Below are 26903 nucleotides of genomic sequence, written 5' to 3'. Positions count from 1 at the left end.
AAAGGATGACAAGGACTTAGAGATGTGGCAACTATTGACCCATCTCTCTCCCCCTAATGTAGATGTTAAAATTTAGAGTGAAGCTTCTGGTAATCTACCTCGGCTGAGCAGACATTTTTTTTTGGGGGGGGGGGGGGGGCTTGGGAGAGATAGGTTCATGCCATGCAATACGCTATAGACAGTAATATTCGTCTAGTCCATCTTGGTGCAGATGTTGAGTAAGCCTTTGACAGAAATGGCTGGACGTTTATTGAGTCCGTTCTTCTTAAATTTGGTTTCCGGGCTGGTTTCATTTCTTCTATCCTTTCAAAATCGAAATAAATGGCATCCTGTCTGGTGCCTTCACAATTCGGGATGGCAAATGGCACCCGACAAGTTTGTCCCCTGTGGCCGACCCTTTTTATTTTAGTCATGGAATCTCTGCTGCAGGTTATTAGGGAGCATCTGCATATGGCGGGGCTGAGAATTAGGGATATTATTTATCACATGCTGCCTTCACTGCCAATTTACTTGTTATATTTTTTATGTACTGTTACTCCTGCATATGTTAGAAACTGAGAACTGGACTCGTCTAGGTCCTATACTGAACAATCATACATTCTCCAAATGTGTCTGTTTCCAAGATAATTTACCTAATGCCTCATTCACACGTCAGTGTTCGGTCAGTGATTTCCATCAGTGATTTTGAGCCAAAACCAGGTGCGGCTCTAAACACAGAACAGGTGCAGATCTCTCCCTTATACCTTATGTCTGTGGAGGCTCCAGTCCTGGATTTGGCTCACAATCGCTGATGGAAATCACTGACCAAAACACTGTCGTGTGCAGTGGCGGATTATAATTGGGGCGTTTGGGTCGGTAGCCCCGGGCCCGGCATCGCTGGGGGGCCCAACGACCCAAACGCCCACAAACTACGGCGGGGCACGGGAGCGCATAGTTCCCTGCCCCGCGCGCGATCACCGCCATAGGCTTCAGACCTAGCAGGCCTGAAGCCTATGCGGTAGTAAAATCCCGTTGCAGGCGGGCGTGATGACGTCATCACGCAGTGCCCGTGCCCGGACGCAGCACACTAACGTGTGTGCGCATGCCTGCACCATCTACGAGTGAGCGCCGGCTGGGACACAGGTAAGTATTACCTTTTATTTTTTTGTGTGCCGACTTTGGGGGACATTACTGAAGGAACAGGGGGGGGCAAACTACTACGTGGGGGCAAATTACTAGTATGGGGGAAATTAATACTGTGGGGGTAGTGTGGGAGACAATTAATACTGTAGGGGCAAATTACTACCATGGGGGGAATTAATACTGTGAGGGCAGTGTGGAGAAATTAATACTGTGGGGGCAGTGTGGGGGGCTATTTACTTAGTGGATGGCAGTGTGGGGGCAAATTATCTAATGGGGGGCAGTGTGGGGGGTTATTACTTGATGGGGCAGTGTGGGGGGCAAATTACTTAATGATGGGGCAGTGTGGGGGGCAAATCACTTAATGGATGGCAGTGTCTGGGCAAATCACTTAATGGATGGCAGTGTGGGAGCAAATAACTTAATGGATTGCAGTGTGGGGGCAAATTACTTAATGGATGGCAGTGTCAGGTAAAATGATCTAATGGGGGGCAGTGTGTAGTGTTATTACTTGATAGGGCAGTGTGGTCAGCAAATTACTTTGTGGGTGAAATTACTACATGGGAGGCAGTGTGGGGGAAATTACTGTATGGAGCAGTGTGGGGGAAATTACTGTATGGAGCAGTGTGGGGGAAATTACTGTATGGAGCAGTGTGGGGGAACTTACTATATGGGGGCAGTGTGGGGGGAAATTACTATATTGGGGTAGTGTGGGGGAAATTACTATATGGGGCAGTGTGGGGGAAATTACTATATGGGGCAGTGTGGGGGAAATTACTATATGGGAGCAGTGTGGAGGAAATTACTATATGGGAGCAGCGTGGGGGAAATTACTATATGGGGGTAGTGTGGGGGAAATTACTATATGGGGGTAGTGTGGGGGAAATTACTATATGGGGGTAGTGTGGGGGAAATTACTATATGGGGCAGTGTGGGGGAAATTACTATATGGGGGCAGTGTGGGGGAAATTACTATTTGGGGCAGTGTGGGGGAAATTACTATATGGGGGTAGTGTGGGGGCCTTTCTATTTGGGGACACTATACAGGTATTATTACCTGGAACACAATATAGGGTGTTATTATTACTGGGGGCACTCTAGGGGGCATTATAATTGCTGTAGACACTATAGGGACCTTTGGGGTAATTTATCAAACTGGTGTAAAGTATAACTGGGTTAGTTACCCATAGCAGCCAATCAGATTCCAGCTTTCATTTTTCACAGCTCCTTTGGAAAATTTAAGGTGGAATCCGATTGGTTGCTGTGGGCACCTAAGCCAGTTGTAATTTACACCAGTTTGATAAATGACCCCAATTATGAGAACTCTAACGTGTCTGTGTAACAAACTCTGTAGAGACGAGATGCGGCTGAAAGAATTTGTCATGGCGGTCTTGGTCAAACGGAGGAGAAGATGAAAGAGAGGATCTACATGACAGGAGATGTCACTGGATGTAACAGGTATGTGGTGCTGTATTCCCCTATATGTAGAGCTGGCTCACCACTGTGACCTGCGTCTCATCTTCTCCTCCAAGTCTTTTTTTTATCATAATCGTATGTGTTTTAAATTTGGCAACTAAAATTTGTATTTGTCACCTGCAGTCCTATGTAACAGCCTAGATAACAGTGATTACTTTCTGTGTGCAGATAATGTAGTAGATGTTCCATGCAGTCCTATGTAACACCCCACATAACACAATAGTTCACTGTTATGTGGGTTGTTACATAGGACTGCAGGTAACATCTATGACATCTGTACACAGAGAGTTATGAAATGGTGGGTTGTCTGACTCCTGGCACCCCCACCAATCAGCTGTTGAGGAGACTGCGATGTCCCAGTGAGCGTCGCAGCCTCTTTGCTCGTTACCAAGCACAGCGCTGTCCATTTGATAGCCCTGCGCTCGGTATTACAGCTCAGCCGCAATCGCACAGATGAGACAGAGCTGCACCTAGACCATGTGAACGATGTCATATTGCCTAGGAAGAGACATTGGCGCTTACGAAGCACCGCAGCCTCTTCATATAGAAAAAAAAAAACTAAAACTAAAATGGATGGGGGGGGGGGGGCAGGGGGGCCGCTCCGAATTGGGTAGACAGCCCCGGGCCTATCATGCACTTAATCCGCCCCTGGTCGTGTGAATGAGGCTTAGGGCTCATGCAGACGAACTTATTTTCTTTCCGAGGCCATTCTGTTTTTTTGGGGGTTTTTTGCAGGCAGTATGCAGAACCATTTGTTTCAATGGGTCCCCAAACCCCCCCACCCCCCCCCCGAAGTTACTCCTTGTGCATTCCATTTCCGTATGTCCGTTCCGCAAGAAAATAGAACATGTCCTATTTATTGTCTGCATTACGGACAAGGATAGGACTGTTCTATTAGGGGCTAGCTGTTCTGCAAAATTCGGAATGCACACGGACGTCATCCGTATTTTTTGCGGGTCCATGTTTTGTATACCACAAAATACATACGGTCGTGTGCATGAGGCCTTAAGATATTAACCCAGTGGTATAACATGCCTGATGCATTAAAACTGATGGGTTTATCTCTGAATGAGTCCTGCTGGAAACTAGTGGACATATTTTTGGGTCTTGCCTAAGGCTAGTTTCACTCTGCCGTTCCTACAGGGAACATCTTGCCGGATCACTCTACATTCCAGCATTGCCGGAAGCTTGAACGTCCCCTGCCCGGCCCCATTAACTATAATGGAGACCGGCGGAGATCCAGCTACAACCCGGCAAATATGCCAAGAATCAGCCGTAAGAAAACTGCTGTGCGTCTGGACTGGACGGGTACGTTCATGCTTCCAGCAATGCCAGAATGCAGAGAGATCCTGCTGGAATGGCCTGCCGGATTCCTAGTGCTAGTATGCAACTAGACTTAGGCAAGACCAAAAAAATATGTCCCAGGGTTTCTAGCCTTATACTTAAAGATTTGTGGAAATGGATTTAGGATACAATCCAGACCTGTAACATCACTTTGAACCCAAAAGCTGTTCATTTATGGCTACTACACAATACATGGTGATCCAGTTAGTAACAGGAGATAAGCTCTTCGTTCCTCTTAAAATTCCATGTTTTACAGAATTGTTCCCCAACAAAACGACATCAATCTGCTCAGCTTCTCCTGCTCTATAACCTGCTGCCTCCTTAGAGGACCTCACTATGAGGCAAGTGAAAATTGCCCAGATTCAGACTGGATGAACTGGCCAGCTAACCTTATTAAAACATCTAGCATATAAAATCCGTATTTCCTGCTGGTGTCCTAATGACCCCAGTTCTGTTATGTCTTGGTATGGCTGGAAGCGCATAGTGTTCATTCTCATCTGTCTCTGGTTTCTGGAATTGTTCTATCGGGGGGGTGCTCAGCAGACATATCTAGTGTAATCACTTATATCGAGGTCAGATTTGTCATCCCCAGTCCTTTAAAATGTCCTACATGGGTTGTCTCACTCAGGGGCGTCGTTAGTGCAAAACATTCGGGGCTTGAGCCCCGGATGTTTTGTCCAGTGCCCCGAATGTTATGCTGGTAGCATTTTTATTTATTTATTTGGCTATTCCCCACCCCCTTGTACTTGTTCCGCTACTTGCAGGCTGTGCGGGTGCATGACTTCGGTGCGCAATCCCGTCCTGCGGCGCATAATCCCACGAGACCCGCCGTAGGACGGGATTGCACACCAAAGTGACTGAAGTCATGCCGACGCAGCCCGCAAGTAGCGGAACAAGTACAAGGGGGGTGGGGGGATGATCTGTGGGGTTGCCCAGACGGCTAGGCCCTTCACAGTAGTTATTAACCCCTTTCAGCAGTCCCCCATTCACTGAAGGGGGACTGAACGGGGTTAATAACTACTGTGAAGCACCCCCCCGGGTCAAGGCTTCTCGGGGTGGGGGCATAGCTTCACACGGGCGTGGTACAATGGGCTTGTGTCCCGGATGTTTTCAGACCTTAGCAACGCCCCTGGTCTCACTTCAGGTGGCATTTATCATGTAGAGAAAGTTAATACAAGGCCCTTACTAATGGATTGTGATTGTCCAACGGCCACCGCTGATGGATTGAAGGGTGGTCGTAACCATGGAAACGAGAAGTGTAAAATGCAATGAAAAAATTAATCAAGCCGGCAAAGGAAGCAAAATGGACAATCACAATACATTAATAAGTGGCTTGTATTAGTGCTTGCCTTCCTCTGGATCAACTTGCAGGATGACAAGCAGAACTGGATGGACAGATGTATTTTTTCAGCCTTATAAACTGTTACTATGGATTAACCTTCTCTACATGATACATGCCACTTGAAGTCAGACGACCCCTTTAATTCTTCTGTAAAACTGTCCATTTGCTTCCACAACATCGGATCATCAAAAAAATGTCTACAATCACCTTGTTGTCAAATTCCATCTGTTGATGAAAAGTAGGTTATATGTGCAGTTCCTTGGCCACTTCATCAGAGTAGGTTAGATTCTCCACCACTCCTTTCATGACCTTTGGAAACAGCAGTTTCGGAGCTATAGAAAGTGAAGTCCTGGTCCTTCTTGACATTAGCAATTGTACAGGATGACTTGATGCCTTCAGTTGAGGTATTCCTCCAGTCAAGAACAGCTTTCCAGATATCCTTGCCAACACTTTTAGCTTTCTAGAGGAGTGTCTTTTGCCATTCTTAACCCCCTCTACCCCGGAGGTTTTTATTTATTTGCATTTTCGTTTTTGCTCCCTGCCTTCCCAGTCATAACTTATTTTTGAGTTCACATAGTCCTATGAGGGCTTCTTTTTTGCAGGGCAATCTGTACTTTTCATGGATACCATTCTGGGCTGTGTACAACTTTTTGATCACTTGTTATAAAAATATAAAAAAATTGTGGGAGGGGAAGCAACAAAAAAATGGCAAATTGTCAATTTTGACCCTTTTCCCCATATGGGATCATTACTAATATTTGGATAGTATGGGCGTTTTCGCATGCGGCGATACCCATGATGTGTATTTTTTATTTCTCATTTTGGGTGAAAGGGGGGTGATTTTAAATTTTATATTTGTAACTTTTTCTTGTAAATAATTTTTTTTCCACTTTTTTTATAGTTCCCATAGGGAACTATAACAAGCAATCATTAGATTGCTATTATCATAGACTCAAATGCACTAGCATTATAGTCTATGATGATTTTACTACTTTCCTATGGAGCCCTATTACAGACCAGGGCTTCATAGGAAACACTGTGCAGCAGCCTCCTATCATCCACTATGACAGGGGCTGCTGCACACAAGCTCCGGCTTCTCAGATCGCCACACGGGGGAGCTGGAGCATCACCGGAAGCGCGTGCTTTCAGTTTTCAGGTTTGACCACGGCATCTGAGAGGTTAAATATCCGTGATCGGCATTACTGCCAGTCGCGGACATTAGCCGCTGGTGTCTGCTGTAAGAAATGGCAGGCATCCGGATGCTATGGTGCCCACTGTGCTCAGGAGCGGGCGCCATCTTTAAAGACCCGACATGTGACGTAATAGTAATTGGGTGAAAACATCATTAATGTGTGCAGCTAAATCATAGCTTCTGGGCAGCAGATTCTCATGTCTAAACAGTGAACTGCTGCGCAGAAGCAATGATCCTCGATGGGAACAATCGCAGCAGTGATTGATCCTTCCCATACAGAGATGATTGCGGCATGCAAATGTAACTTTCACCTCCTGACAAGTAGGCAATTATTGGAAATGAACAGCTCGTTTCCAATAAAATGCGACCCAGCATTCAAGTGTACATTTTTATTTTTTAATACAGTGACAACGCACTATTGGACCCCCCCCCCCCCCCCAAAAAAAAATGCTTACGCGTTTCAAACACTACTCGAGTTCTTAGTCATAACCATTCGTTTCCAATAACTACCTGCTGTGATGGCCTTTGTAAAGACATTTCTATCATTTCGGGTTGCATCCTTTTTGTTATGACTGTGTCCTTTATACAGAATTTCATTTTGTGGGTTTATTTCATCCCTAATGCCTCTGCAGACGCTTATAGGTACTTTTATTTTTTGTTCAAGTCTGTCCATCCTATAAGAACAGGTATTTTTTATACTTGCAAGACTTCATCTTGTTCAGTGCACTTTAGGATTTGTTTTAGTCACTAATCAGAAACTCAAATAATTTGCCAATTTTATCAACAGACGATACTTGTAAAAGGCGTCCTCTGCTTGTATGGAGAATCTCATATAACCAGGAGTATCTCGGTCCATAATTTGGGCAGTCATTCTGCTCTTGATAAATAGTCTGCAATATACATTGTAGGTCCTTTTCTGTAGACCACATACAGGTTGTATTTTTTGCAGCTGTAGCTGGTGAGATATTCTTTTTCAATCTGGCCATACCTTTGTTCTGTTGAAGACTGTGCATGATGCCAACATGACTGGCTGACCTTCTTGCAAACAGTTGCTCCAAGTCATTTTTCACTGGCATTACACTGAACTGTTAGAGTGCATTCACATGACCGTGTGATGGCCTTGCTCGTTTGGCCGATCAGATCATAAACCACGGATCTACAAAACATGTGCTCTGTGGATCTATTGACTTCAATGAGTCTGCGATCCGTAAGATGCGGCCACACCACGATGCAGGGTGCACACAGCTGGTGCCCGTGTTTTGTGGATCCGCAGTCTGCAATCACACAGTAATGTGAATGCGCCCATACTTTATAGAGTACAATCATTGCTGCTAGGGCCCACAGCATATTTTAACCCCTGGATTAGACTGCACAGATGCCCTGTCACCTAATGTAACGCAACATTCAAGCTGACGTGACCACTAAGGCTTATGGTTGGCCACAGCAGTCACAGGACCCAGCCGCTGTCTCAGAACATAATAGTGGCAGGACTGCGCAGGCTGGGGAGACTGCTTTTCATGTTCGAGGACACAGGTCCAGACCATAGGGGTTGTCATCAGCTCCAAGACCCAAATAGGAATACCCCTTTAAGTTTTGGCTATCTCAGACAATGGGGGAATATCATTAGGATATGCCCCCATTGTCTCATAGGTGCAGGTCTCAGCAGCTCTCTAGTAAACACAGCTGTCAAAGTCCTGCACAGGAGCCCTCCATTCATTTCTGCAAGGCCGCTGAAAATAGGCGTGTGCTGGCTCGGCTATTTCCGTCGGCCCCGTAGATATGAATAGGCGCGGTGCGGTCCCATTCACTTCTATGAGAGAGCCTGATGGTAGTGATATGCCCCAATTTTCGCAGATGGGAACACCCCATTCCTTAAGGAACTTCAGGGACCTCTTTCTCTGATATGATTATAATATTAATAAATAAAATGTATTAGAAAAAATATTTTTAGGCCATTTCTAACACTTTGAGAAAAAAAAAAAAAAAAAAAAAAAAGGAAGTGAACGTTTAGGTACACTTTACATCAAGCCCAACCATAAAAAGAAGAGAACACAAGATAGCAGCAATGAAAAGACAAAGTCTGGATTTATACTAAAAGAATAAAGATTTTTATTAAGCATTGTAAGTTGCATTCAATAGCCTTCAAACAGAACGCACCTCAATCCACCGACTTCCAGTCAAAGCCAACAGTAGTTCATTCTTGCACAGTCCATGAGTTGGGGCAAAACTCCTTTCAACTTACATTAAAAATACCTACTCAGCTCTTGCGGGCAAGGAATGGGGGAGTTACACCTCATTTCTGATCACTAATGAGTGATGAAGAGCATCAGGAGAATTATAAGAAAACGAAGAGAAAGTTGGTTTGGATTTTTTTTTTTCCAAAAAAGTACATTTAAAAGTTTTGGAAACACTAACAGAAACATCAAAATGATACAGGTGTACTTTGCGGAAGGAAAAAAAGCTACATTCCTGAAAGTGAAGATGCCAGGAACTGGCAAACCTGTTCTGCTAAAGAAGTGGGGTGGGGGGGCCGCGGGTAGGATTAAAGATCAAAGCACTTTATGATTTCTTTTTATCACAGAATTCATAGTTTCTAATGTGAAAACAGCAACAAAGAACAATAATGCAATACAGCAATGGATACACCAGGGAAACGTTGATATTTAAACGGCTAGATAATTTTTTTTTGTTTTTAGGATAAATGCAACAGAGGTCAATAATCACAAAATTTCCTTTAAAGGTTAGAGAGAGATCAGTCAATGACTAAACATAAGTAACATCTTTCATAGAACTATTACTGATTATTAGTTTTTTTTTTTCTTGTTTTGCAGATGGGCACAGAACTTGTAAGAATGGTAGAAATAGGACAAGAACATGCATAATATTAACTATACACCTTAAAAGGATGAACCATGCAGGTCAATATTAGCACTAATGGTCTACGTCTGATTCAAAAACCACACAACTTCATTGATCACGGATGCATGGTATAACAGTATCACGGAAAAACTTTGAGAACGCCCATTTTCTCAGTTCGGGAAAAAAAAAAGTCAGTTTTTTTTTTCCCTATGATTTCAAAGTTGCTTGAATAGTATGAGTAATGAGTATTTAAAATATCAGCAAAAATCTGCAAAAGGTTACACTATTTTTTTGTGTTCCAATAAGTTGCACGTCTTAGTAGAAAAAAAAAAGAAAAAGAAAAACCACGTCAACAGCGATGAAATAATAAAGAATGAAAAGGAAAAAAAAACGCTTGTGCCATATTTCATTATCATAATCTGGAAACCAAAGTTTCTGATTTTTTTTTTTTATCTTGTGACACAGTAATGTAAAATCAAATATAATGGCATACATATGGTGCCAGATATTACAAATTATATTTAAGCTATATATATATTTATACTGAAAAAAAAAAACTGCCAAAAATTTGTGTTCTGGTATCGCGAGAAACAGAACAAGCGGTTTTATTTTTGTCTTTCTTGTTGTCGTTGTTACAACCAGTTTTATCCCTGTGTATGTTTCTCTAAATGTGGGAGTCAAATGCTCTTCTTATTCTCAGCTGTGATTGATCCCTGTAGCATTTTGACTACAAACTGGTTAAAAAGTAAAATAAAATCTTATCTCTTTTTTATTAGTTAATTGTTTTTAGCCTGACATCAAAAGAGGGATCCGAATTTCCAAATCCTCATTTTTCACTTACGGAAAGGAAAAAATGTACGTAACTGTAGGCTCTCCATCTTTCCAGATATTCCTAACCCTGAACTGTCTAACACCCTTCACCCTCTAGAAAAATAAGTTTACTCTTCTTTTTTTAAGACAGCCGCCTCGAGAGTCTCCTCTTCACGGCGCCCGCTGTCTGAAGCTAGTGCATTTAAGTGAGGATTTGTATTGCACTGTTTAGAGTCACTGCTTAAGGCACTTTCAGAGTGATTAGAAGGCTGGACTTCTCCAGAGCCCCCGTTTATCTGGGAAGCTTGAGTTTCCTCATTCCCCACTCCGTTCTCGGTCAGAGATCCATCTGAAGACACGGCGGATGATTTGGAGTCTTCGGATTGTGTCTTAAGCTCTTTGGCCACTTCGGCTGCAGAAGTGGCATATGCCGGCTTGGTCTGTAGATAAAAATAAATAAATAAAAAAAGAGTCATACTTATTAATCAGGGATGATCCAACTTGCCAAAATACGAAATATGGTAGGTGAGCCTTTTCACCTAAACAGAAAATGTATTTTTGGGGTAGTTATTCTGCATTCTGTAGTGTTTACTAGGACACATCCGGCCAGCTAAGGCATACTTAGGCATGGTGTCATACCAGCATCTCCTCATAGGGATGTTAAGCCCCAGCTTCTTTTTTTGAAAGCTTTTTGTTACATTATATGTTTTAAATTTTGCATAGGTATTATGTTGGGTCTGCATATAGCTAAAGGGCATCTGTCAGCAGATTTGTCCCTACTCCTTACATGTTCATATGTGTCCGCATTGCTGAGAAAAATTATGTTTTAATATATGTAAATGAGCCTCTAGGAGCAACGGGGTGTTGCCTTTACACCTAGAGGCTCTGCTCTCTGCAACTGTGACGCCCCTACACTTTGACAGGGCCAGGCAGTGTAAATATAAAATCACACCTGGTCCTGTCTAATCCTAAAGTAGAGAAGGCTGTGGCAGTTGCAGAGAGAGCAGAGCCTCTAGGTGTAATGGTAACGCCCCCGTTGCTCCTAGAGGCTCATTTGCATATATTAAAACATGTTTGTCAGCAATGCGGACACATATGAACATGGGACCAACACAGATGCCTTCAGCTGCCAAGTGCACATGTAACAGGTCAGCCAATTTTATATTTACAGAACTGCTGACAGATGCCCTTTAAGGAAATCTGCCATGGATTTCACTTTTATACACTAAAGGAAAGAAATCCATGAGAAGCTCATTTTCCTGCACACATTTTCCCAGCCACGTGTGGATCTGTGCATTTCAATCACTGTACTGTACTGTAATTTACTACCGATTTGGCGAATAATCTGCAGTGTGTGAATCCAGCTTTGGGCGTTTTAACACTAAGGTAAAGATCAGCGATTCCTGTGTAAGCTGAAACAAAGTGTAATATGTATGTAAGGTAGTATACCCTTCGGTTCAGGGCAGGTGTAGGTGCACATTATATACCCTGCATAGCAGAGAATCCAGAATTTCCAGCAACACTTAATTTTCTACCTGAGATGGCCCTTGATTCTTGTATCCTCCTCTTCCATAATATTTGCCCCCTCTTCCAAATGTTCTTATCACTGGGGTAGATATAACTCCTCTGGGGCGTCTGTAAGACAAAAAAATAAAATTACATTTCTGCAATTCCCTAATCCCCAATATTCTGTTCCAAAGGAAATCTGTTTTATAGTATCTCCTGTAGTACTGCTGAGACCATTTCTAAATTTAAGGTGATCCATAATTTCAGATATAAAGTTCTCATATCGTGTTATGGACCTTCTGATCCAGTAACATTCATTGGAAGTAACATCGCAGCAAGCCACGACAGCCGCCGGACACAGTAGCATGCGGATAATACTTTCAGCATATAAGACCATATTACCATTAAGACAGGCTACACCTACCCTCTATTTGGTCCACCAACAGAAACCACTTGCAGTGGAAAAGGTCCTCTACCACGGCCACGTCTTGTTCCTGCCCACTGGCCAACCACTGTCCCAGCGATTTCAAGCTTCCCTCCCTGAGAAGGAATGGGCTGGACTCCTGAACAGAAAAGAAGAAAGAAAAAGTGTGAAAAAACGGCATGTGATGTGCTTTAGGAAAAATCCAAGGCGAGATCCAAGTAGTTTTAGTAGATGTATAAATTATGCTTTCCACTTGAAATTCTCAGTATGTAGACTAAAGCATCATTTTTATTCGCCTAAAGGCCTTCTTCTGCTATCCTGCATGAAGCCTCAGTATACCACTGAGACTAGGTCCACCCAATGACCGGTTAGGCTGACCGAATTTCATGTGGACCAGCACCGACTTCATGCTTTGTGCTGTAGGTAGTTCTATTGTGTTCACCACAACAAGAGGACGGCCTGAGACTACCACATTACAGGCTTCCGGCTGTGAACAGTACATTGGATGACATGGTAAACAAATGCTAACAACAATGACTACAACTTCCAGCAAAATATCAGATAAATGCACGGTTAAGCTAAAAGCAATGTATGACTCAAAAAAAAAAAACACCAAACTATTGCACCGCCCCCTCTTAAGCCATACACTAGGTAGAACACGTTCATTTTACTGGAGTGTTCGTTTAAAGGGAATAGGGTTGTTTCGATACCAAAATTTTGATTCGGTTTCGATACCATAAAAAAAGTATTGCGATACTCGATACCATGAGAAAGGAAAAAAAAAAAAAACAGAAAAAAAAAACACATCAAATAAAAGCCACGTGCATTCCGCATTTTATGGAACGTCCGGCCCATAATAGAACAGCCCGATTTTATTTTTTGGGGGTACAAGGTGACTAAAAAAAAAAAAAATAGCGAATCGCTCAGTTTCTTTTTTTTTTTTACTTTTTATTTACTAACTATTTTCCCCCTTAGGGGCTACAAGCCGAGATCTTTTCGTCCCTTGTGAATTATTTATGCTAATTAGCATAATGGCGGCAAAGCGTTATAGGGCATTAAAATAGGAGAGGTTAGTCCTGAGAAGATTATGGATCGATCGCTGGAAACTATCATGGTAAACAGACATTAAAGGGAACCTGTCATCAACTTTATGCTGATCTCACTGAGGGCAGCATAAAATAGTGACAGAAATGCTTATTTCAGCGGTGTGTCATTTTTGAGCTAAAAGTAAGTGGTTGCTGAGAACCAGCATCATAATCATTGCAGACTGGGCCTGGAAAAGAGTCAAATCTACCTGAGAAGAGTCCTGGTTATTCATGAATTCCTGCTCTCCTGCCCACCTGCTGATGACTGACCGTCTTCTACCTAGTTTTCTCCCTTTCTGTCTAGGAGAGAACTGCCAATCATCAGCAGATGGGCGAGAGCAGGAGATTATGAATAACCAGGACTCTTCTCAGGTAGATTTGACTCTTTTAAAGGCCTGGGCTGTAATGATTATGATGCTGGTTCTCAGCAACCACTTACTTTTAGCTCATGAGTGACACACCGCTGACATCAGTGAGAAAAGGATTTTACAGGTAAGCACAAAAATCCTATTTTTACGACGTTCCTATGCAGTAAAACTGACCTATTACCTTCATTCATCAGGTCAGTACATTTACAGCAATACCACATTAATATAGTTTTTCTTGTGTACTTACAAAAAAAACTAAAACCTTTGTAACATTTTTTCTTTGCATCACCATATTCTGAGCCACGTAACTTTTTTTAAAAAAAGGCAAGTCTAATGCGCTGTGTCACGGCTCATTTTTTGAACGGGCAATCTGTAGTTTTGTAAAGATAGCATTTTGGAGTATGTATGTCTTTTTATTAACTTTTAGAGAGGTGAAGAGAAAAAAGTGGCAAATTGGCCATTTGATTTTTGTTTTACCTTTACTGCATTCACCGTGCAGTATAAGTTTGTACTTTAATATTATGGCCATTCTAGAACGTGTAAATAATCTATTTTTTATTATGAAGGGGTTAATTTGAATTTTTAACAGCTTTTTTTTTTAAAACACATTTTAAGTCCCTTCAGGTACTACTGCTGTGGTAGCCTCAGATACTTTAGTGCAGGCATCCTCAAACTGCGGCCCTCCGGCTGTTGCAAAACTACAACTCCCAGCATGCCAGAACAGCCTACAGGTATCAGCCTACAGCAGGGCATTGTGGGAGTGGTAGTTTTACAACAGCTGGAGGGCTGCAGTTTGAGGATGCCTGCTTTAGAGGAATCAAGGCAACCACAAGGAACAAACCGCTCCCCCATCATCACTTGTGGAGCAGATTTCCTGGGGAAAGCTGCCTCAGATGTCGTGGTCACAATTGACTCTGAGATGTTTAAAAAGTCTGTGATCGGCGTTATCTCCGATCACAGGTATTAGTCCCCAGTCTCTGCTGTGTGAAACATCTGAAACCCAGGTGGCTTTGGCACCCATTTTGCTCCAGAGCAGACACATCTTTAAAGACCTGACTAGTGTTGTATATTTAAAAAGAAGTGACTGAATGACTAATTTAAAGAGGACCCATCACCTCTAGTGACATATATGTTTTAGTAAATCGTTGTATTCATCCAGAAATAATTCTGGAGCATTTTTTCTTATAACTGTGCGTGTTACTAAAGGAAGATTAATTGCTTGTATTGGTGATAAAGCAACCTATCATCACTAATAGACCCTAGCCACAGGTCTCTTGTTGAGAACAAATCGACAGGGAAAAGTTCCCCTCTCCTCAAGATGTAAGATCCCTCCACTAGATTAGGTTTAACTATTCCCCTTTCCAGTCAGTGGGACGCAACTGCTGCCTCTGTTACGACCGTTCGCGACATGTCCACTGTCCTCCAATGGCAGTTGCTTCAATGCATGTAGGGTTGTGGTCCTGGTCAAGACAATCTCCTGAACTCCAAACTAATTGTTAGAATGGGAAGGAAAGGTGATTTAAGCAATTTTGAGCGTGGCATGGTTGTCGGTGCCAGACGGGCCGGTCTGAGTATTTCACAATCTGCTCAGTTACTGGGATTTTCACGCACAACCATTTCTAGGGTTTACAAAGAATGGTGTGAAAAGGGAAAAACAGCCAGTATGCGGCAGTCCTGTGGGCGAAAATGCCTTGTTGATGCTAGAGGTCAGAGGAGAATGGGCTGACTGATTCAAGCTGATAGAAGAGCAACGTTGACTGAAATAACCACTCGTTACAACCGAGGTACGCAGCAAAGATTTTGTGAAGCCACAACACGCACAACCTTAAGGCGGATGGGCTACAACAGCAGAAGACGCCACCGGGTACCACTCATCTCCGCTACAAATAGGAAAGAGAGGCTACAATTTTCACGAGCTCACCAAAATTGGACTGTTGAAGACTGGAAAAATGGTGCCTGGTCTGATGAATCTCGATTTCTGTTGAGACATTCAAATGGTAGAGTCCGAATTTGGCGTAAACAGAATGAGAACATGTATCCATCATACCTTGTTACCACTGTGCAGGCTGGTGGTGGTGGTATAATGGTGTGGGGGATGTTTTCTGGACACACTTTAGGCCCCTTAGTGCCAATTGGCCATCGTTTAAATGCCACGGGCTACCTGAGCATTGTTTATGACCATGTCCATCCCTTCATGACCACCATGTACCCATCCTCTGATGGCTACTTCCAGCAGGATAATGCATCATGTCACAAAGCTCGAATCATTTCAAATTGGTTTCTTGAACATGACAATGAGTTCACTGTACTAAAATGGCTCCACAATCACTAGATCTCAACCCAATAGAGCATCTTTGGGATGTGGTGGAACGGGAGCTTCGTGCCCTGGATGAGAATCCCTCAAATCTCCATCAACTGCAAGATGCTATCCTATCAATATGGGCCAACATTTCTAAAGAATGCTATCAGCACCTTGTTGAATCAATGCCAAGTAGAATTAAGGCAGTTCTGAAGGCAAAAGGGGGTCCAACACCGTATTAGTATGGTGTTCCTAATAATTCTTTAGGTGAGTGTATATAGGGGAGCCACTGTTTGCAGGCCGCAATACAGGCACAGGCGGCTGCTCCAAGGTCCCACAAGGGACCTTTAATCTTGTGAATGGTGGGTAGCCAGCAGTCAGGTCCCATCGATGGGATGCTTTTCTCCCTTATCCTGTGAAGAGGGGATAAGTTTCTATTTTGGCAGAACCCTGTTAATGCTGCCATATCCTAAGAAGGCAACAAGATAAAAGTGATCAACTGGTTTTCCAGACACACACACTCACCAGAAAATCCTCTTCCTCTACCTGGAGGTGGAGGCATTGGTCCAAAGGGTCGTGGATACATAGCAGGGTAGAAAGGCATGGCAGGTGGTGGTGGGAATGGCAGTGGGTGGTTCTGCCTGGAAAAGTGTAGCCCTTCCAGGATGCTTTGTCTCATCTTATCCACCTTGGCAGCTTGTTCTGCCTTCAAGAGAATAAAATATACTTTAGATAGTGGTCATACCAACATAGCTGCCATATAAAAAGCCCCAAGACAGTTTTGGGACATTCTCTGGCATAAAGAACGGTTTGAAGTCTATGTTGCTGTTACTTGGCCTCTCAGGGCAATTCCTGAACATTTCTCTAGACATTAATAAGTCTATAATGTATCCTTGGCCTCTGTAGGAATATTTTTTAGAGTAGCTATTTCCATGTGGCATCCAAGTCCACATTGTTCTTCATGTAAAGGATTACAGATTGCTCATGCACTTACCTGGAGCTCTGGTCACATACCTGACCATCACAGAGGTCAATAAGTGAGGCCTTTTCCCTGGTGGCTTTAATAAGCTTGCTTTGATACAATTTGCCATCAAAATACATCCAGGGACAGCAGTGCTCCCAAGGAATGGGTTGGCCGCAGGCGTCGTTGGCCAGGAGAGCCATGTCCACTCCACTCATGAACAGGGCAGACAGCTGAATCCCTCTGGGGTCCAAGTTATCAATCTGTAACGAGAAGATTATATTAAAGTGAAATGGCAAACAACTTAATGGTCCAAGAACAGAGATCCCACTGAAAAATAAAACAGCAGCAGAACAGTGGGGGAATACCCAAACTGGAAGGTTGAGTTAACACGTCATGGGCAAACTTTTTTGCTGCAAGTTTTGCAAAGTTCTCATCCTAAGGCTTTGGTTCACTAGTTGAACCGACAAAGCTGAAGCCCTATTGGTTTTCATTTTTGCTGAAATTATCTGCGTCAGAATCCACAGCAGAGATCAGAGGCTGACTCCAGATTTTCTGCTTCAGATCCAAATTTGGGTACCTACTGCGGATTCCAACTAAAAATAATGGGAAGTGGAATAGTAGTTAAAATCTATGTATAAACTCCAATATGTTCTGAACTTTTTATCAACTGACTTTAAAAGGAGTTACCCAGTGAGATAATGATGAGCTATCCTCAGGATAGGTCATCACTATCAGATCGGCGGGGGCCAGGGAGCCGCTGCACTCCCGGCAGCTCTCCAAGCACAACGCCGTACACTGTATAGCGGCTGTGCGTGGTATTGCAGATCAGCCCAATTTACTTCAATGGGCCTGAGCTCCAACTAGGCCAGGTGACAGATGCAGTTACATTATATGGCCTAGGACAGTGATGGGCAAACTGCGGCTCTCCAGTTGTTGTAAAACTACAAATCCCATCATGCCCTGCTGTAGGCTGATAGCTGTAGGCAGACTGGGCATACTGGGGGTTGTAGTTTTACAACAGCTGGAGAACCACAGTCTGCCCATCTCTGGTCTAGGAAGAGACAGCGGTGCTCACCAAGCTCCCGACCTCTTCTAACAGATCATGGGTCTGACACCAGAGACCCCCACCGATCAGCTGATACTGATGACCTATCCTGATGATTGGTAATATATTGATGACCTGATACCACTTTTAATGAAAAAAACCCCCCCAAAACCTGTATGTAAAAAGGATACACAAATGTACACTGCTGCCCCATTTAATGTCTCATGAGCATGTCAGACAAACAATAAAAAAAAAAAAGATACAAGTGTTTGACCAGTACACCAAATGCATAAGTATATCCTGCACCCCCAGGATGCAAATGGGAGTCATTTAGTGCATCTTTTTGGAAACAACTTATCAGTGTATTAGACCTCTAATATAGCAGAAAGGTGCATGCTCACCAGTTGCGCCATACAAATTCCTCTTCGCTGACCGTTTTTTACTTTTTGCATGTATTGTTTATTAAAATATAAAAAAACCAAAAAGAAACTCTGTTCTGAGGACGATTTATGATCATGCAGACGTACCCTGTGGACATATGATAAATGTCCACTGTAGGGAAAAGTCCTTTAACCCCTTACACAATCACGTACATGTATGTCATGCTTAACCCCTTAAGGACCGGTCTCATTTTCACCTTAAGGACCAGGCAATTTTTGGCAAATCTGACATGTGTCACTTTATGTGTGAATAACTCTAAAAATGCCTTTCACACCTGCGTTGGGTGCGGATCCGTCTGGTATCTGCACAGACAGATCCGCACCTATAATGCAAACACACAAAGTCAATGGGAGACGGAACCATTACTCATACAGCCAATGCATTCCAATACAGAAGTATTGGAATGCATTGTAAAGGATTAGACCCCCAAAAGTTGAAGTCCCAAAGTGGGACAAAAAAAAAAGTAAAAAAAAAAAAAAAGTTAAAAAATAAAATCCCCCCCAAAAAATATCAAAGTTTCAAGTAAAAATAAACAAAAACGTCATTTTCCCCAAATAAAGTAAAAAAAAAAAAACTGGTAATAAAAAATAAAAATAAAAAAAGTAGACATATTAGGTATCACCCGACTCTATAAACATATCACATGACTTTCCTGATGCATTCCTTCAGATGAACACCGTAAAAAAAAAAACTGTGCTAAATAAACAATTTTTTTGTCACCTTACATCACAAAAAGTGTAATAGCAAGCGATTAAAAAGTCATATGCACCCCAAAATAGTGCCAAATAGTCATCTCATCCAGTTTCAAAAATGAAATCATTGTGTAAAACTTAAATAAAAAATTGTATATATTTTAGGTATCGCCACGTCCATGACAACCTGCTCTATAAAAATACCACGTCATCTAACCTGTCAGATGAATGTTGTAAATAAAATAAAAAGGTGCCAAAACAGCTACTTCTTTTTACATTGCCTCACAAAAAGTGTAATATAGAGCAACCAAAAATCATATGTACCCTAAACTAGTACCAACAAAACTTCCACCCTATCCCGTAGTTTCTAAAATGGGGTAACTTTTTTTGGAGTTTCTACTCTAGGGGTGCATCAGGGGGGCCTCAAATGGGACATGGTGTCAAAAAAAACAGTCCAGCAAAATCTGCCTTCCAAAAACCGTATGGCATTCCTTTCTTTCTGCACAGCAGTTTACGACCACATATGGGGTGTTTCTGTAAACTACAGAATCGGGGCCATAAATATTGAGTTTTGTTTAGCCGTTAACCCTTGCTTTGTAACTGGAAAAAAAAACTATTAACCACCTCCCGACCACCTAACGCACGGATGCGTCCGGAAGGTGGTTGATTCATTCCTCCTGGACGCATCCGTGCGTCATCTCGCGATAGCCGAGATTTCCTGTGAACGCGCGCACACAGGAAGGGAAGGTAAGCGAGTGGATCTCCAGCCTGCCAGCGGCAATCGCTCGCTGGCAGGCTGGAGATGTGATTTTTTTAACCCCCAACAGGTATATTAGACGCTGTTTTGATAACAGCGTCTAATATACCTGCTACCTGGTCCTCTGGTGGTCCCTTTTGTTTGGATCGACCACCAGAGGACACAGGCAGCTCTGTAAAGTACCACAAAACACAACACTACACCCCCCCCCCTGTCACTTATTAACCCTTTATGAACCACTGATCACCCCATATAGACTCCCTGATCACCCCCCTGTCATTGATCACCCCCCTGTAAGGCTCCATTCAGAGGTCCGTATGATTTTTACGGATCCACGGATCGGATACGCAAAACACATGCGGACCTCTGAATGGAGCCTTACAGGGGGGGTGATCAATGACAGAGGGGTGATCACCCATATAGACTCCCTGTTCACCTCAGTCATTGATCACCCCCCTGTTAGGCTCCATTCAGACGTCCGTATGATTTTTACGGATCCACTGATACATGGATCGGATCCGCAAAACACATGCGGACGTCTGAATGGAGCCTTACAGGGGGGTGATCACCCATATAGACTCCCTGATCACCCCCCTGTAAGGCTCCATCCAGACGTCCGTATGCGTTTTGCGGATCCGATCCGTGGATCCGTAAAAAATCATACGGACGTCTGAATGGAGCCTTACAGGGGGGTGATCAATGACAGGGCGGTGATCACCCAATATAGACTCCCTGATCACCCCCCTGTCATTGATCACCCCCTGTAAGGCTCCATTCAGACAATTTTTTGGGCCCAAGTTAGCGGAAATTTTTTGTTTGTTTTTGTTTTTTCTTACCAAGTCTCATATTCCACTAACTTGTGTCAAAAAATAAAATCTCCCATGAACTCACCATACCCCTCACGGAATCCAAATGCGTAACATTTTTTAGACATTTATATTCCAGACTTCTTCTCACGCTTTAGGGCCCTAAAATGCCAGGGCAGTATAAATACCCCACATGTGACCCCATTTCGGAAAGAAGACACCCCAAGGTATTCCGTGAGGGGCATATTGAGTCCATGAAAGATTGAAATTTTTGTCCCAAGTTAGCGGAAAGGGAGACTTTGTGAGAAAATACAAAAAAAATAAATATATCAATTTCCGCTAACTTGTGCCAAAAAAAAAAAAATTCTAGGAACTCGCCGTGCCCCTCACGGAATACCTTGGGGTGTCTTCTTTCCAAAATGGGGTCACATGTGGGGTATTTATACTGCCCTGGCATGTTAGGGGCCCGAAAGCGTGAGAAGAAGTCTGGGATCCAAATGTCTAAAAATGCCCTCATAAAAGGAATTTGGGCCGCTTTGCGCATCTAGGCTGCAAAAAAGTGTCACACATCTGGTATCGCCGTACTCAGGAGAAGTTGGGGAATGTGTTTTGGGGTGTCATTTTACATATACCCATGCTGGGTGAGATAAATATCTTGGTCAAATGCCAACTTTGTATAAAAAAATTGGAAAAGTTGTCTTTTGCCAAGACATTTCTTTCACCCAGCATGGGTATATGTAAAATGACACCCCAAAACACATTCCCCAACTTCTCCTGAGTACGGCGATACCAGATGTGTGACACTTTATTGCAGCCTAGGTGGGCAAAGGGGCACACATTCCAAAGAGCACCTTTCGGATTTCGCAGGCCATTTTTTACACATTTTGATTGCAAAGTTCGCACACATTAGGGCCCCTAAATTGCCAGGGCAGTATAACTACGCCACAAGTGACCCCATTTTGGAAAGAAGACACCCAAGGTATTCCGTGAGGGGCATGGCGAGTTCCTAGAATTTTTTATTTTTTGTCGCAAGTTAGTGGAATATGAGACTTTGTAAGAAAAAAATAAATCATCATTTTCCGCTAACTTGTGACAAAAAATAAAAAGTTCTATGAACTCACTATGCCCATCAGCGAATACCTTAGGGTGTCTACTTTCCGAAATGGGGTAATTTGTGGGGTGTTTGTACTGTCTGGGCATTGTAGAACCTCAGGAAACATGACAGGTGCTCAGAAAGTCAGAGCTGCTTCAAAAAGCGGAAATTCACATTTTTGTACCATAGTTTGTAAACGCTATAACTTTTACCCAAACCATTTTTTTTTTTTGCCCAAACATTTTTTTTTTTATCAAAGACTTGTAGAACAATAAATTTAGCGAAAAATTTATATATGGATGTCGTTTTTTTTTGCAAAATTTTACAACTGAAAGTGAAAAATGTCATTTTTTTTGCAAAAAAATCGTTAAATTTCGATTAATAACAAAAAAAGTAAAAATGTCAGCAGCAATAAAATACCACCAAATGAAAGCTGTATTAGTGAGAAGAAAAGGAGGTAAAATTCATTTGGGTGGTAAGTTGCATGACCGAGCAATAAACGGTGAAAGTAGTGTAGTGCCGAAGTGTAAAAAGTGGCCTGGTCATTAAGGGGGTTTTAGCTAGCGGGGCTGAAGTGGTTAAAATGGAAAATCTTTCAAAAGTGAAATTTTTAAATTGTATTTCTATTTTCCATTCATTCTTGTAGAACACCTAAAGGGTTAACGATGTTTGTAAAATCAGTTTTGAATACCTTGAGGGGTTTAGTTTCTAGAATGGGGTCATTTTTCGGTGGTTTCTATTATGTAAGCCTCACGAAGTGCCTTCAGACCTGAACTGTTCCTTAAAAAGTGGGTTTTTGAAAATTTCAGAGAAATTTCAATATTTACTTCTAAAAACTTCTAAGCCTTGTAACGTCACCCAAGAATAAAATGTCATTCCCAAAATGATCCTAACATGAAGTAGACCTATGGGGAATGTAAAGTAATAACTATTTTGTAGGTATTACTAATTTTTCCAAATTTTTGGGCAAATTTTGTATTTTATTTTTATAAATAAAAATGATTTTTTTTCACTACATTTTACCAGTGTCATGAAGTACAATATGTGACGAAAAAACAAACAAACAATCTCAGAATGGCCTGGATAAGTAAAAGCTTTTTAAAGTTATCACCACTTAAAGTGACACTGGTCAGATTTCCAAAAAATGGCCTGGTCCTTAACCACTTCAACCCCGCTAGCAGAAACCCCCTTAATAATGACCAGGCCACTTTTTACACTTCTGCACTACAATACTTTCACCGTTTATTGCTCGGTCATGCAACTTACCACCCAAATGAATTTTACCTCCTTTTCTTCTCACTAATAGAGCTTTCATTTGGTTGTATTTCATTGCTGCTGACATTTTTACTTTTTTTGTTATTAATCGAAATTTAACAATTTTTTTTGCAAAAAAATGACATTTTTCACTTTCAGTTGTAAAATTTTGCAAAAAAAACGACATCCATATATAAATTTTTCGCTAAATTTATTGTTCTACATGTCTTTAAGAAAAAAAAATTTTGGGGTCAAAAAAAAAAAAAATGGTTTGGGTAAAAGTTATAGCATTTACAAACTATGGTACAAAAATGTGAATTTCCGCTTTTTGAAGCAGCTCTGACTTTCTGAGCACCTGTCATGTTTCCTGAGGTTCTACAATGCCCAGACAGTAGAAAACCCCAACAAATGACCCCATTTCGGAAAGTAGACACCCTAAGGTATTCGCTGATGGGCATAGCGAGTTCCTAGAACTTTTTATTTTTTGTCACAAGTTAGCGGAAAATGATGATTTTTATTTTTATTTTTTTTCTTACAAAGTCTTATATTCCACTAACTTGTGACAAAAAATAAAAACTTCCATGAACTCTCTATGCCCATCACAAAATACCTTGGGGTGTCTTCTTTCCAAAATGGGGTCACTTGTGGGGTAGGTATACTGCCCTGGCATTCTAGGGGCCCAGATGTGTGAGAAGAAGTTTGCAATCAAAATCTGTAAAAAAATTACCGGTGAAATCCGAAAGGTGCACTTTGGAATGTGTGCCCCTTTGCCCACCTAGGCTGCAAAAAAAAGTGCCACATCTGGTATCGCCGTACTCAGGAGAAGTTGGGGAATGTGTTTTGGGGTGTCATTTTACATATACCCATGCTGGGTGAGAGAAATATCTTAGCAAAAGACAACTTTTCCAATTTTTTTATACAAAGTTGGCATTTGACCAAGATATTTATCTCACCCAGCATGGGTATATGTAAAATGACACCCCAAAACACATTCCCCAACTTCTCCTGAGGACGGCGATACCACATGTGTGACACTTTTTTGCAGCCTAGATGCGCAAAGCGGCCCAAATTCCTTTTATGAGGGCATTTTTAGACATATGATTCCCAGACTTCTTCTCACTCTTTAGGGCCCCTAAAAAAGCCAGGGCAGTATAAATACACCACATGTGACACCACTTTGGAAAGACACCCCAAGGTATTCAATGAGGGGCCTGGCGAGTTCATAGAAAAAAAAATTTGGGGCATAAGTTAGCAGAAATTGATTTTTATTTTTTATTTTTTCCTCACAAAGTCTCCCTTTCCGCTAACTTGGGACAAAAATTTCAATCTTTCATGGACTCAATATGCCCCTCACCCTTGGGGTGTCTTCTTTCCGAAATGGGGTCACATGTGGGGTATTTATACTGCCCTGGCATTTTAGAGGCCCTAAAGCGTGAGAAGAAGTCTGGAATATAAATGTCTAAAAAAATTTACGCATTTGGATTCCGTGAGGGGTATGGCGAGTTCATGTGAGATTTTATTTTTTTACACAAGTTAGTGGAATATGAGACTTTATAAGAAAAAAAAAAAAAAAAAAAAAACAAATTTCCGCTAACTTGGGCCAAAAAAAAATGTCTGAATGGAGCCTTACGGGGGGGTGATCAATGACAGGGGGGTGATCACCCATATAGACTCCCTGATCACCCCCCTGTCATTGATCACCCCCCTGTAAGGCTCCATTCAGACGTCCGTATGATTTTTACGGATCCACGGATACATGGATCGGATCCGCAAAACACATACGGACGTCTGAATGGAGCCTTACAGGGGGGTGATCACCCATATAGACTCCCTGATCACCCCCCTGTCATTGATCACCCCCCTGTAAGGCTCCATTCAGACGTCCGTATGATTTTTACGGATCCACGGATACATGGATCGGATCCGCAAAACACATACGGACGTCTGAATGGAGCCTTACAGGGGGGTGATCAATGACAGGTGGGGGTGATCAGGGAATCTATATGGGTGATCACCTCCCTGTCATTGATCACCCACCTGTAAGGCTCCATTCAGACGTCCGTATGTGTTTTGCGGATCCGATCCATGGATCCGTAAAAATCCTACGGACGTCTGAATGGAGCCTTACAGGGGGGTGATCAATGACAGGGGGGTGATCAATGACAGGGAAGTGATCAAGAAGTCTATATGCGTGATCACCCCCCTGTAAGGCTCCATTCACACGTCCGTATGTGTTTTGCGGATCCGATCCATGTATCCATGGATCCGTAAAAATCATACGGACGTCTGAATGGAGCCTTACAGGGGGGTGATCAATGACAGGGGGGTGATCAATGACAGGGAAGTGATCAAGAAGTCTATATGCGTGATCACCCCCCTGTAAGGCTCCATTCACACGTCCGTATGTGTTTGCGGATCCGATCCATGTATCCGTGGATCCGTAAAAATCATACGGACGTCTGAATGGAGCCTTATAGGGGGGTGATCAATGACAGGGGGGTGATCAATAACAGGGAAGTGATCAAGAAGTCTATATGCGTGATCACTCCCCTGTAAGGCTCCATTCAGACGTCCGTATGTGTTTTGCGGATCCGATCCATGTATCCGTAAAAATCATACGGACGTCTGAATGGAGCCTTACAGGGGGGTGATCAATGACAGGGGGGTGATCAAGGAGTGTATATTAAGTGATCAGGGGTTCATAAGGGGTTAATAAGTGACAGGGGGGGGGGGTGTAGTGTAGTGTGGTGTTTGGTGCGACTTTACTGACCTACCTGTGTCCTCTGTTGGTCGATCCAAACAAAAGGGACCACCAGAGGACCAGGTAGCAGGTATATTAGACGCTGTTATCAAAACAGCGTCTAATATACCTGTTAGGGGTTAAAAATAAAAATCACATCTCCAGCCTGCCAGCGAACGATCGCCGCTGGCAGGCTGGAGATCCACTCTCTTACCTTCCGTTCCTGTAAACGCGCGCGCCTGTTCACAGGAAATCTCGCGTCTCGCGAGATGACGCGTATATGCGTGACTGTGCGCAGCGCTGCCACCTCCGGACCGCAGATCTGCGTTAGGCGGTCCGGAGGTGGTTAAGGTGAAATAAGGCTGTGTCATTGGGAGTTAAGCGGTTAAAGAGATTGTCCCAAAAAAAAAAAATAATATATTCTACAGTTTTTAAACCAGCTCCTGGATCTGAATATTTTTGTAATTGCATGTAATTGAAAATTTTGTATAGCCACTGTTATTCAATAAAATGTATCTGTATAGCGCCACCTGCTGTTAGTTTTTTCCTTATTTCTTTGTCCTGCTCACTAAGACGGCCGCACATGCTCACTTTCATCCTTCAACTGCCTCCTGAGCTGTGATAAGGAGAGCATGGACACGCCCCCTGAGCTGCAGCAGAAAGGACCCTCCTATTGAGCTGTCAGCTTCATATAAATCTAGCAGAGCAATGAACGTAGAGATCTCTGGATCCATGTGAGGTACAAAGGTAGAAAGAGATTGTCATATACTGTATGATGCCTGATGCCCATTTTTTACAATAATCATAGGATAACCCCTTTAAGGGGTGGTATGTAGGGGGCTGCTGTGCTGAGCCTGCTCCATATGTTGCGGGTGCCGGCTGTAATGGCAAAAAACATGCCCTCATACGGTTCTATATTTTTTTTTTTAAGTAGTAAAACAAAATAAAAAAACTATACAAATATGGTATTGCTGTAATCGTACTGACCCGTAGAAAAGGCTGTCATGTCATTTTTAGCACACTGTGAATGCCGTAATATAAAAATCCTCCCCCCCCCCCCCCCCAAAAAAAAAAAACTAAAAAAACTTGTGGGTTTTTTCAAGTTAACAACAAAGAATTTTATTTTTATTTTCCTGTGTGCCAATATAATATGCGGTGCATAAAAAAAACATGTGGTGCCATTAACAAAAATACAAATTGTGCAGCCCAAAAAAAAAAAGAAGCTATAGCTAAGTGAATGGAAAAAATAAAAAATAAAAAAAAAAGGTTGTCTCTTGGAATGTGGGG

At 42.5% G+C, this 26903-nt stretch overlaps 1 protein-coding gene across 2 annotated transcripts in view; it reads right to left on the bottom strand.

Annotated features, from left to right (window-relative positions):
• Positions 1–8558: 8558 nt before the first annotated feature.
• The window catches only part of FAM120A (family with sequence similarity 120A), a 59653-nt gene continuing 41308 nt past the window's right edge, over positions 8559–26903 (bottom strand). The window contains exons 13-18 of one of the 2 annotated variants that reach the window (XM_044300536.1): positions 16839–17048; positions 16350–16530; positions 15447–15503; positions 12073–12211; positions 11678–11777; positions 8559–10582 (exon numbers count right to left, since the gene is read on the bottom strand). In XM_044300536.1, coding sequence (XP_044156471.1) covers positions 10271–10582; positions 11678–11777; positions 12073–12211; positions 15447–15503; positions 16350–16530; positions 16839–17048 — 999 coding nt within the window. In that variant the 3' untranslated portion in view covers positions 8559–10270. The remainder of the gene's footprint in view (positions 10583–11677; positions 11778–12072; positions 12212–15446; positions 15504–16349; positions 16531–16838; positions 17049–26903) is intronic. The other variant, XM_044300537.1, reaches the window with a different exon arrangement.

Source organism: Bufo gargarizans, chromosome 7 (assembly GCF_014858855.1).
Source record: "Bufo gargarizans isolate SCDJY-AF-19 chromosome 7, ASM1485885v1, whole genome shotgun sequence".
NCBI lineage: Eukaryota > Metazoa > Chordata > Amphibia > Anura > Bufonidae > Bufo > Bufo gargarizans.
This window is presented reverse-complemented; position numbering and strand designations above follow the sequence as displayed.